The sequence below is a fragment of the Rhopalosiphum padi genome, chromosome 1 (assembly GCF_020882245.1).
Source record: "Rhopalosiphum padi isolate XX-2018 chromosome 1, ASM2088224v1, whole genome shotgun sequence".
Classification (NCBI taxonomy): Eukaryota; Metazoa; Arthropoda; class Insecta; order Hemiptera; family Aphididae; genus Rhopalosiphum; species Rhopalosiphum padi.
In genome coordinates, this window is record NC_083597.1 from 20,726,998 (window position 1) to 20,739,769 (window position 12,772).

The 12,772-nt window shown below is 34.1% G+C and overlaps 1 protein-coding gene across 2 annotated transcripts in view; it reads left to right on the forward strand.

Moving 5' to 3' along the window:
• The window catches only part of LOC132930598 (neurogenic locus Notch protein), a 49,500-nt gene extending 42,420 nt beyond the window's left edge, over positions 1-7,080 (forward strand). Inside the window, exons 10-19 of one of the 2 annotated variants that reach the window (XM_060996558.1) lie at positions 70-836; positions 928-1,222; positions 1,297-2,850; positions 2,931-3,126; positions 3,194-3,364; positions 3,433-3,984; positions 4,055-4,390; positions 4,488-4,733; positions 4,853-5,072; positions 5,196-7,080. In XM_060996558.1, the coding sequence (XP_060852541.1) occupies positions 70-836; positions 928-1,222; positions 1,297-2,850; positions 2,931-3,126; positions 3,194-3,364; positions 3,433-3,984; positions 4,055-4,390; positions 4,488-4,733; positions 4,853-5,072; positions 5,196-6,118 (5,260 nt within the window). In that variant the 3' untranslated portion in view covers positions 6,119-7,080. Of the gene's footprint in view, positions 1-69; positions 837-927; positions 1,223-1,296; positions 2,851-2,930; positions 3,127-3,193; positions 3,365-3,432; positions 3,985-4,054; positions 4,391-4,487; positions 4,734-4,852 lie in introns of both variants that reach the window. The other variant, XM_060996550.1, reaches the window with a different exon arrangement.
• The last annotated feature ends 5,692 nt before the right edge of the window (positions 7,081-12,772 follow it).

Consider the following 12,772-nt stretch of genomic DNA (forward strand, 5'->3'; position numbering starts at 1 on the left):
CTTTTACATTCTCTTAATCCTGATACTTGTGTATGTATTGTTCACACTAACCGTTCATATTTTTCACAGGTATTCTTGTGACTGTCTGCCCGGCTTCACCGGTTTGCATTGCGAGATGAACGTGGACGAATGCGCCAGTAGCCCTTGTGCCAACGGCGGAACTTGCGTGGATCTAGTGGCTGGTTGGCGTTGCGAGTGTCCTCGTGGTTACTATGGGCCTAGATGTTTATCCGACATCGACGAATGTGCTAGCAACCCGTGTTCTTTGAATGCGTTACGTTGTGAGGATGGCCTCAACCAATTCATATGCCACTGCAGACCGGGCTATACTGGCAAACGTTGTGATATCGATATTGATGAGTGTAGCTCAAACCCGTGTCAGCACGGCGGAGTGTGCACGGACCGTGTAAACGGATACACATGCCAATGTAAACCCGGGTATTCTGGGCACAACTGTGACGTAAATATTGATGATTGTGCCATTAACCCGTGCAAAAATGGAGGGTCGTGCATTGATTTGGTGAACGCTTACAAGTGTGTCTGTCAACTACCGTTCACCGGCTCGGAGTGCCAGAGCAGATTAGACCCTTGTACGCCGAACAGGTGCCGCAACGGTGCCAAGTGTTCGCCTTCTAGTAACTTTTTAGATTTTGCATGTGAATGTTCTATCGGGTGGAAAGGTCGTTTATGCAACGAAGATGTAGACGAGTGTGCATTGACTGCACCTTGTCGGAATGGCGCCACTTGTCAAAACACTGACGGATCATATAAATGCGCTTGTGCTCCTGGTTTTCAGGGCCGCGATTGTGTAATCAACACTGACGAATGCGCTTCTTGTAAGTTTATATACTGTTTTTAAACCTTTAAAGTTGTTTTCTAGATACATTAAGTATTATTTTTCTAACCATGAGTAATTTTTGATTTCAGCACCTTGCCAAAACGGAGCTACATGTCTGGATGGTATTGGTGATTATACTTGTATGTGTTCCGATGGGTTTTCCGGCCGTCATTGCGAAGTAGACGTTGACGAATGTCTATCACAACCTTGTTTGAATGGAGCCACTTGTAAACAATATGTAAATTCGTACACTTGCACATGTCCCGTTGGATTTTCTGGCATACACTGTCTAACTAACGACCAAGATTGTACTGATTCATCCTGTATGAATGGCGCCACATGCGTCGATGGTATTAACAACTACACTTGTATATGTCCAACTGGGTAAGTAAAATTATTTGTTTTTGCTTAAATACTTTTGGTTTAATTAATAATAACAATTCCGTTTTTTATTTTAGATATACTGGATTAAATTGTCAAACTAGAATAAACGAATGTGATTCTTCGCCATGTGAGAATGGTGGTACATGTCTCGATCATGGAAAGTATTATACATGTCATTGTGCATATGGTTATACGGGCAAGAACTGCGAATCTTTGGTTGATTGGTGCAGTGGTGGTGGAGGCATACCACAACCCTGTGAAAATGGAGCTACCTGTAAACAAATTCAGAACTTATACCAGTGCGTTTGTCAACCCGGTTGGACGGGCAAGGTGTGTGACGTAGAAATGGTATCCTGTAACGATGCGTCATTACGTAAAGGAGTTCGACGTGATGCTCTATGTCATAATGGTGGCGTTTGTGAAGATATCGGTAATAGTCATAGGTGCCATTGTGCCGACGGTTATTCCGGAAGCTATTGTACGAAAGAAATCAATGAATGCGATTCAGCACCTTGTCAAAATGGAGCGACGTGTAGAGATTTAGTGGCAGGATACTCTTGCCAGTGTCCACGTGGCTTCCAAGGACAAAATTGCGAACTGAACGTTGACGACTGTCATCCTAATCCATGTCAAAATGGTGGAACATGTCGTGATTTAATTAATAGCTTTAGCTGTTCATGTCCACCTGGTACACTGGGTATTATTTGTGATATAAACATTGATGACTGTTCACCTGACGCTTGTCACAACAACGGTACTTGTATTGATCGTGTTGGAGGATTTGACTGTCGTTGTCCAGCCGGTTTTGTTGGTCATAGATGTGAAGGTGACATAAACGAATGCTTATCAAATCCTTGCGATCCATATGGAACATTAGATTGCGTTCAATTAGTTAACAATTTCCACTGCAACTGTCGTGCTGGTTACATGGGCAGACATTGTGAAACTAAAGTCAACTTCTGCGAGAGCAGCCCATGCCAAAACGGTGGTGTATGTTCTCAAGTGGAAGGTGGCCATACATGCGTATGTCCGAAAGAGTTTTCTGGAAGGAATTGTGAATTCTTTGGTGTAGATTGTGACTCTAGTCCTTGCCAAGGTGATGGTTTATGTCACTCATTAGATCATGGAGGATATCAATGTGAATGTCCGCCGGGCACGGCAGGTATTCACTGTGAAGTCGATAGTTACAATGAATGTGAAAGTAATCCTTGTGAACATGACGGTACTTGTCAAAATAAACTTGGAGACTACGCGTGTTTCTGTCCAATATACTGGTCAGGGAAAAATTGTAATATTTATGATTCCAAGTTCAAAGGAGGTCTTGGAAAATTCCCATCTAAAAGTATTATGACAAAAAAAGATTACGATTGGGAACGAGAGCTGGCTGCTTGTGTAACCAACGGATGTACCGCTAAATCTCAAGATAACAGGTGTCATCAAGAATGTAACACAGCTGCTTGTGATTTCGATGGTGGTGATTGTTCTCTTGGATTAAACCCTTGGAGAAATTGTACAACAACCAAAAACTGCTGGCAAGTTTTCGCTGATGGACGTTGTGACGTGGAGTGTAATACACCTGAATGTTTGTACGACGGAAGAGATTGTGAAAGAACTTTGATGCCTTGCAAGTATGTATTTTATATTTGATTAAATAAATTGTATTTTTAATGAATAATTTATAATAATTTGCTGTTTTAATTTATTTTAGTCCAATATATGACGCATATTGTCAAAGTCATTATGCTAATGGACATTGCGATTATGGATGTAATAATGCTGAATGTAATTGGGATGGTTTGGATTGCGAAAGAGAACCACCTAAAATTGCCGAAGGTGCCATGCGTCTCATTTTACGAATGGACTATCATCAACTTTTGTCTAATTTAACTTCGTTCTTACGAGAGGTAAGTAAAGCCATTCAAGTAATTTGAATATAATTTAAGACGTTTGACATCAAAAAAACTTGTTTAGGTTGGTCGAGAGTTAAGAGCCACTGTCCGAGTGAAGCAAGATGAATTGACTGGAAAACAAATGATATTCCCCGCGGAAAGTCCTCCTGGAGCTGTCGTGGTTTATTTAGAAATTGATAATAGAAAATGTGAAATAACCAGAGATGTGGAATGTTTCTCGAGTGGTACAGGGGTAAGTGATTTAGAAAAATTAAGTTTTAATGAAGTTTGTTTACTTATTGCACGTATTAATTGTTTTAGGCTGCTGGATTTTTGGCTGCTTCAGCCGCTAGTCATGCTCTATCAACATCGTTTCCTATTTATAGAGCAGAAGGTGTCGGTCCTGGAAGCCAAATTCCAACTGAACAACCTAGGAGTAGTACAGCGTTAGTGTTGACTGGAATGTTCTTGATACTAGTTATCGGTCTTAGTCTTGGAGTGTTAATATCTACGCATCGCAAAAAGGCGGCTGGTATAACATGGTTCCCAGAAGGATTCTTACGTACTGGTAGTAATAGCAGTAGAACAAGTACCCAAAGAAGAGTACCCGATGGACAAGAACTTAGAACAATGAAACAAAATAACATGAATTTGAGCTGTATGGACATGAATAGTGGTGTGATGACCATGGGAAGGGGTGCCGGAGCTTGGTCAGATGAAGACGCTGAAGGTGATATGCCACCAGCAAAACGACATAGACCCGCTCCGATATTGTCACAACCTTTGGATAACCCTTACGATGACGTTTGGAGTCACTGTAATTTGAATTCTAACGATAACAAGGCAACTGTTATGTACACACCTCCGTCCAGGGTAAGTTTATATGAGAAATGTCAATGTTTAAAACGTGCATTATTTAACGGGGTTCGTTTATTTTTCATAGGAAACGGAAGTTAATGAGAGACTCCCTGGTGGGTTGACGAGACTAATGGATGTGACAGTAGCTGGCGGTGCTGGACTAGACACAAGCATTGACAATGAAGACGAAGGAGAAGACGCTACAACCAACATGATATCAGAATTGGTTTCGCAAGGTGCAGAATTGAACGCCACGCTCGATAAAACCGGTGAAACTTCATTGCATTTGGCTGCAAGATATGCTAGAGCAGATGCTGCTAAACGTTTATTAGATATGGGCGCTGATGTTAACTTTCAAGATCACACTGGCCGGACACCATTACATGCTGCTGTAGCTGCCGACGCAATGGGTGCTTTCCAAGTAAGTTAATTTACATTAATTTTTAATTAAACGAGAAAACATCTATTGTAATTGGGGAAAAGCATTTTGATTAATGGTGTTTATATTTTATTTGTAGATCTTATTGAGGAACCGTTCAACAAATTTAAATGCTAGGATGCACGATGGTACGACACCGTTGATTCTAGCAGCCAGGTTGGCCATCGAAGGAATGGTAGAAGACCTAATTCACGCTGACGCCGATATCAATATACCAGATAACAGCGGAAAGACAGCCTTGCATTGGGCTGCATCGGTCAACAATGTAGATGCAGTCAACATTTTGCTCGCCAATAACGCCAACAAAGACGCTCAAGACGACAAGGTAAAAATATATAATTATTTTTTTTATCAGAATTTAATCAAAAAATAAGCTCCATATATTGCCATTGATAAGTGATTTACAATATTTATTTAAACGATACTATTTTTTTTATTCTATAGGACGAAACACCGTTGTTCTTAGCAGCTAGAGAAGGCAGTTTTGAAGCATGCAAAGCTCTTCTGGATAACTTCGCAAACCGAGAGATCGCAGACCACATGGAACGGTTACCGCGGGACGTGGCCAGCGAACGGTTGCACCATGACATCGTTAGATTGCTGGATTCACACGTTGCTCACCCTAATGCTCAGACCATGGTGCCTGTTAACAACAACTTCATGAGTAAGTCGCAGCGAAATCGTGTCTCGCGGCCGTTAGTGCCATTACCCAAGAATACGCAGACGACGATGACAAATACGACAACACCAGCGACGGAGATTGACCTTGGGATGTGTTTGTTCACAGACTCGCAGCACATGATGTCGGCTCATTCCAACATAAACATACCCGGCATGAAGTTGAGCAATGGGGGCAATGGTGGTGGCACGGCCAAGGGCAAAAAGAGGCCGAAACCATCGAACCCGACGAGTCCTGCCGACTCGATGGACTCAAACCTGTCGTTGAAGCGGAAGGGCAGCGTGAAAAAACCACCTCCCCCGTTACCACCGTCGTCGGCCATGTCATCCACCGCGGCAGCGCCTAGCAACAAGAAACCATTTGGGTTGGACGTGACGTGTGCCGGTGGTCCTAACAACATGGACCTGATGGCGTTGGACGTGTCCAGGCTGTATGGCGGCGCCGGATTACCGCAACAGCCGCCCGCATACGAGGAGTGCCTGTCACAGTTGCCGTCCGCGTCTCAGAGACCGATGGCCAATTACGGTGCGGCAATGCACCACCAACAGCATCAGCAGCAACAGCAACAGCAGCAGCAACCCGACTACCGAGTCCTTCACCAGCAGATGTTGGGCATGCAGACGTCGTTCCAGGAACCGTCGCCACCGCACAGCGTGGTCATGTCACCGTCACCGGGAAAGACGCGACCGTCGCTACCCACGTCGCCCACGCACATGCAGGCCCTCAGACACGCCACCATGCAGGCCGTGGACCCGTTCAGCCAGTTCCATCACTTTTACGGCAGCGTCCAGCAGACGCCCCAATCGCTACAACCTCCCCAGTCGCAGCACGCGCAGCAGTACCTGACGCCCCCGTCGGATGCGGCACCCGAGAGTTTCCCGACGCCGTCGCCCGACTCGCCGTGGCACTGGTCCTCGTCTTCGCCTAACTCCAATTCCGACTGGTCGGAAGGCATATCGTCACCGCCCAACAACAACAACAATAACAACAACGGACATCCGAACAAAGTGTCGGACGCCGTTTACATTTAAACGAATTGCGGGCGAGGTCGAGTCTTCCGTCATCCGTGTGCGTGTACGTCATTCAACGGGACAGGTTCGGGTGAATGATTATAACATTGTTATTGTACTTTTGTTTCGGTGCCATCGTCGGCAGTTTAGGTCCGTCGTCACCAATACCAACCACAATTAGCCTACGATTATTATTATTATATTAATTTTATTATTTTTATGTTTTGTGTTTATAGCCTACGAATGTGTTGAATCATTTTACTATGTTTTTAAACGAATTCTCTCTTTTTACCCTGTGTATATATGTATATTGTTCAAAGTACAGATTTTATTTATATATGCATATACATATTTTTATCGCTTTCGTGTACATTATTATTTTTATCATGATTATTGACATCGAATACCATTTCTCTCCCCCACCCATTATTTATGTACCATAATGGCCATGGTGTCTACCAATTTTTATTATTATTATTATTATTTTATTATTATTATTATCATTATTATTATTATTATTATTATTATTATTGTTCTCTTTTTGATTAATTTGTCTCGTTGTCTTGTCGAGATATGGAAAACAAATCTATCGAACAATCTTACAATAATCTACTAGACTTATTCGGTGGTTAATAAGCACAACGACAAGACTGCTAGGGATCTAAATGCATTTTTATTTTTATTTTTTGTAAATAACATTTTGTATCATCAAGGGATTGTTCGTTCACGATCTCATCACATGACATTTTTAATATTATTGTTATTGAAATATTATTGTAATTATTTTTTTTCTCGTAATTTTATGTTGTGGACAAATAGATTAATTTAAAAATACATTGTTTGTTTTTATTCATACAAATTATGTATAATAAATGTATATTTATTTATAAATATATAAAATAAAGTATATATATATGTATATATATTTTATATTATAAAATTCTGTATGTTATATATTATAATAAATTTAAATAAAATCATTAGTCCATTCCTCAATTATTGTACTATAAACTTAGAAGAACTTTTCATGGGTTTAATTTTTGTTCTGTGATTATAATTTAGCAAAAATCCCATGATTTCCCTTATGTACCTAACAACTAGGCTTATAATATATTACTTTATATTATTATATATAAAGTAATATTTTGTGTTTAAATTTTAACAAATACATTAAAATTGAATTAAGCTTATATATTTATTATTGAATAGATCTTATTCCTTAGGACATTTTATTGCTGCTACACGACCATTACCATATATTTATAAATGTTTAAGTTGCATAGGTCCTTTGCAAGGTGAGGTGCTTATATAACTTTTCACATTTATGAAATTAATTTAAAATTTAAAATAGATACTTTAATATAAAAATTGTTGCAATGCATACATAATTTATATTTTATTGTATATCTTTTTTTTTAATTAGATAAGCAATATTATTTCTTAGTATGATGGTTTAGCTTTTAGATGCATATTGGCTTAAAGTTAGATCGTGTTGTACAGCAAATAATTAAAGGTTTTATACGGTATAATTTTTTTTTATCATTGATACATAACATTGAAATTAACTTAGCGATAGCTATGTATACCTGCTAAAATGTGCAATGTAAAAATCAAATATTTTATGGTTAATTAAAAATATTTATTCCATTGACCATTATAGATTCACTATAAATGTGTACCAATGTGTGAATTTCAAATATCAAAGAAAATAGTATGTATTAAAATAGTTAATGAAACATTTCTACTGTGATTGATAAAAATAAAATATGTCTTACAAGAGAATCAAAAATTAGGTATCTCAAGCTTATCTATTAAATCCTGATAAATTATCTCTTTTAAGGTAACACAATCTGGTTAGGAAATTTAAGTTTTATCAGTAAATTGCATGTTATACTGCACAATAACTCACTAATATTAAACAATATACACAATATTATATTGATACAAACATTTTTATAAAATAGAAAGACTTGCCTGTATTGATAAATCTGTCTATTTTACTTTATGTGTTTTTATTGAATTATTTTTCACAGAACTTACTCATAAATTACTCATTCTTTCATGTTTCATTCTTAAATAATGCAATTCAGATTTTTGAAATTTTTAAGGAGCAAATAAAATATATTTTAAGTCCATATAATTAGTCTGAGTTTCAATATTATAAACAATTTAAATAATGGTTTTATATCAAGTACTTAATATATTATATATATAATATTGAGTTATGTGTTTCAACTTATCAGACTAAGACGATTTAAAAATTATTAAATGTAAATTGACTAATAATTATTATTAATTAGTTACCTAATATTCTCAAGTCAAAATAGGTAGTATGATATTATATTCTGAATATAGAGTAGACTATTATCCGGAGTATACCTTGTTGAATATATTAGATATTGCTCTTGCTCATTCGAATTTCATTTTAAATTAAATAAAAAAAAGAAATCGGCTAAACTGATAAAAGTAAAAATCTCATTTGTCATTTGAATAAAATAAATTTGTATCACTAAAGGATATTCTTTAAATGAAAAAAAATCTAAATATTTTTAGTTATGGTGTTCAGGTAAACTTGAAATTTCCAAAAATCAAAAGTTTTAACAAACGCATAATTGAAGGAAAATCGGAAGGGGTGATCATGTTTATCATTGGTATGTGGGTCGATTACGTTCCGGAATGAATATTAAATATTATATATTATAATATTCAATCGGTAGCCGAATGGTATATACGATTAAGGAGAATAGGACGGAAGTGGAAGCCACTATGAGAAGACATCAACAGGATGTTGTCGTTGAAACCGGAAATGATTATTTCCGATCATCGGTGTCGTATCTATCTTAACCGGAAATAATTGAAACGGCTCACATACTTTTGATGGCTCTCAACCTTAAATATATGCAACGAGCCTACACCATATTATTATGCTTTTGTTTCGTTTTTATTTTGTTCTGTTCATTTAAATTGAGATAAACCTTTTTTAGGTGTCTTTTTTTTATGGAAGTTTGAATAGTAATAGTCATGTTAAAATTTGTATGTGATCACTGTTCGACTAATCATTATTTTAATGTATTGTTTATATTAAGTATACTTAAGTCAATATTAGAAATATTTGTTTTATACTCGAATACCTAACCCATATGGTTTTGTAAATTTGTAATTTTTAATATTAAAACAGTTAATAATAATATTACACGAGGTGTATAATTTAATTTAATGCTTGAATTGGGGGGGGGGGCGTGGGGAGACGGAGTACATATTCTTTTTTATATATTTTTCAGAGTTCTAATTCATCATAATGAAACATTGAAGACAGGACTTTCAAGATTCATTTTTCAATTTTATCGAATATATTTTAACAAAAAAAAAATGTTATTTTACATTTTTAAATATTTTTATTAAAAAAAATATAATAAAGATTTTATGTCGATAAATTTCAATAAATATAACTCTATTATATTTACCTACTGTCTATGACAGTATGACAGTTGTCCATATACTATATTTAAGGATAGTATCACAAATAGAAAAATGAAATCGAATAGATATGTAACAACGAGAATGAACTTGATGAATAGCTTTTATTATTTTTTAACCAAAAAGATATTTGTTTCTTTCATTACATCGTTTGTATTTAGGGTTTCTTATTTCACATGAGATATTTAATATACTTCCCTATTGGATTTTGTTATGTTGACACGTATTTTTTAGGGTAGTTATTAATTTCGTTTTCGTAGTTTTTGAACGAGTATAATCGAGCGCACAAACGTGCTAAAATCATTAGAAATGATTGCATTTTTATTATTGTATTGCGAATTTCATTCGGCTTTTGTACGTGTACAAAAGCATAGAATACGAATCGTCGTTTGTTGTCAAAAAAAATATATATTAAAATGTTGAGCGTAACTGAATAAAGTGTGTTAGGTCACGTTGAAATTAAAACCTGTCCTTTGACCTATTGTATAGTAAATATATTTTTTATCCCTGCAAACGGCGAAATCAATACCAAATGTAGCAATAAAAACATTGCTGACCCATTTTTTTCTTGTGAGAATCATTTTAATTATTGAATTTGGACTCAAGAATTAATTGAATCTGCGAAATCGAAAACCATGCGTTCATTAATAAATAAATATAATATATTATATTATTTCAGTTAAACAATACAATTATTATAGATTATACTCAATTGCAGTAACTGTTTGGATTTATTTATTCTACCGGAACAACGTAATTGGATTTAATAACACTAACCTGAACGTATACTACTTACCTTCAGAGTATCACAAGAAAATTTCGCGTTTTTAAAATTGGTATTACATTTATAGATTTATTTAGTTTTCAATTAATTATTTTTGACAGTTGATACAAATAATTTTAAAAAGGTATACACATATTAAAAAACAAACATAAGTAAATAGATCTATATTTTTTCTTAAGTGCCTGCATGATATTCTGTTGTACTGAATGTTTTTTTACATTATATTATATAAGGTTGACGTTGTGTGGTAATATGTAGGTAATATATGTCTTAAATTGTTGGAATAAACAAATAAAAATTACAAGTTTCTTTAGTTTGGATTACTTGTGGTTGTTAAAAATTGCATATTTGCATGAGCTCTAATCAATATTGTTTTAATTGATTGTACGTTAATATTTCAAACATAAAGATTATAAGAGGAATTATTTTTAATAAAATTTCAAATTCAAATTATAGATACCTATTTATGTATAATAATATCTTACCTCAATCGTTCAATATGTAAAAGCTTGGCAGTGATTCTCAATGATCATTGATCATGAATATATTACGTATTATTAAGTATATAATAATTATTATAATTAGTTGGAACTTTGAATCGATAATTCGATTTGACCAGTATTTTCGAATACAATTCAACACTTATAAAAACATTGAGTTATTTATTTTTAAACAACGATGTATCTATATTGTCTACATTTTACGCCGTCGAACAAGTTTTCCAGTAAAAAAATAAACTACGTACCGTTAGACAAAATATGTTGGAGATACGTCACTTTGTAAGTACTTATTGCCTATTGCAGTTTAAACTAGGTTAAGTTCAGAATTGTTCTTTAAACGAGACGTTTGATTTCAAATTTATTTTAAATTTGTGTGCAGTTCACGAGGTGAGGTGATGTAATTTAACAATATTATGTAAAATTCGCTCAAAGCAACACTACGACGATCAGAAATGTTTGGATATTCCAAGCATACTTTTTTATAATATTTAGCAAATATTTATTAGGTATATGACTATTTTATTCAATGGTATACATATGCCATACTTAAATCGATCGTAAAAAAGAACTGCTTGGAATATATTGAAACAATTGAAATGCAATATTATCAGCGTAAAAGCTTATAAATAATATATAATATTTGGTATACATATTACATAATATAAAATAATAATAAATTCTATACTGCTATTTTTTTTTACAAGTTTTAAATTATAATCAGGTAATACACATCTGGACGGAATTAGCGAAAAACTATGATCGTGGTTGTCTGGTGTAGGTATTATTTAATCAATCGGACCAATTTGGTAATCAATAAAAATAAATAATAATGTTAGCGTGCAAGAAAGGGTTTTGATTTTTTTTGTTTTTATTGTTCTAGAAGAAATACATAAATAATGTTTGAAAACGAATAATTAATATTAAGATATTTTACATAATATTTTTAATATAAAAGATAATTACTGTTTTGAATTTATAATTATTTATTTAAAGAATAAATTTATGGACAATTATACAAAAACTTTTGTGTTAAGATTTTCGACGTAATACTTAAATATATATATATATTATGTATGTGTACCCTTTATATGATGTTATGGTTAAATAAAAGCGTACCTATTAAGACATTAAACGCAGGGTTTAAATAACGTGAGTTTGAAGCTGGTAAAAGTGTAAAGTAGCGGCAAAAAGGCATAATATACTTACTGTTGAAGCGCTGTTTATATTTAAAACAATTTATTTATGAAACTTTTATGTAGAAAATATTAATAATAATTAGTTTTCAGTTGCAATGTACCATTCAAAAGCATTACTCGTTCACCTGTATTTTTTAAGTCTATTTATGTTGTAAATATACTTGTTTGCAGTAAAAATAAAGATTTAATTTACAATCGGTTTATTATTATACATTGTGACGGTGGTCAATGATGTCTTAAGTAATATGTGTCTGCAAATAACATCAGATAACATTTTTGGCGTAATAATTAGAGTCAAAATTTTCAATCAATTATAAAATATAATATTATAAGGAAAGTTTCAATTTTTAATATTACATGACGTGCGTACATACAAAAAGTTATTTTTATAAAATCAATACATTTTGACTCGATTAAATAATATTTTTAATTGATTTTTTCTTATCAGTTGAGAAGTGTAATTAAGAATATCAGTCAAATATCAGTTCATTTAAATTTATAATACTATGAAATCAAGTCAAAATCGATAATTCTATTTTTGCCATAAAATCAATATGATATATATTTATAAATGTACGTGCCATATATAAAAGTATTGCAAATTTGAATATTTTATATTCTGAACTCATATTATTATGACAATATTATGTTAAACCAATGGTTTTTCTCCGCGTAAACTCGCGTACGAAAAATATTATATGATATCACCGTTATGTAT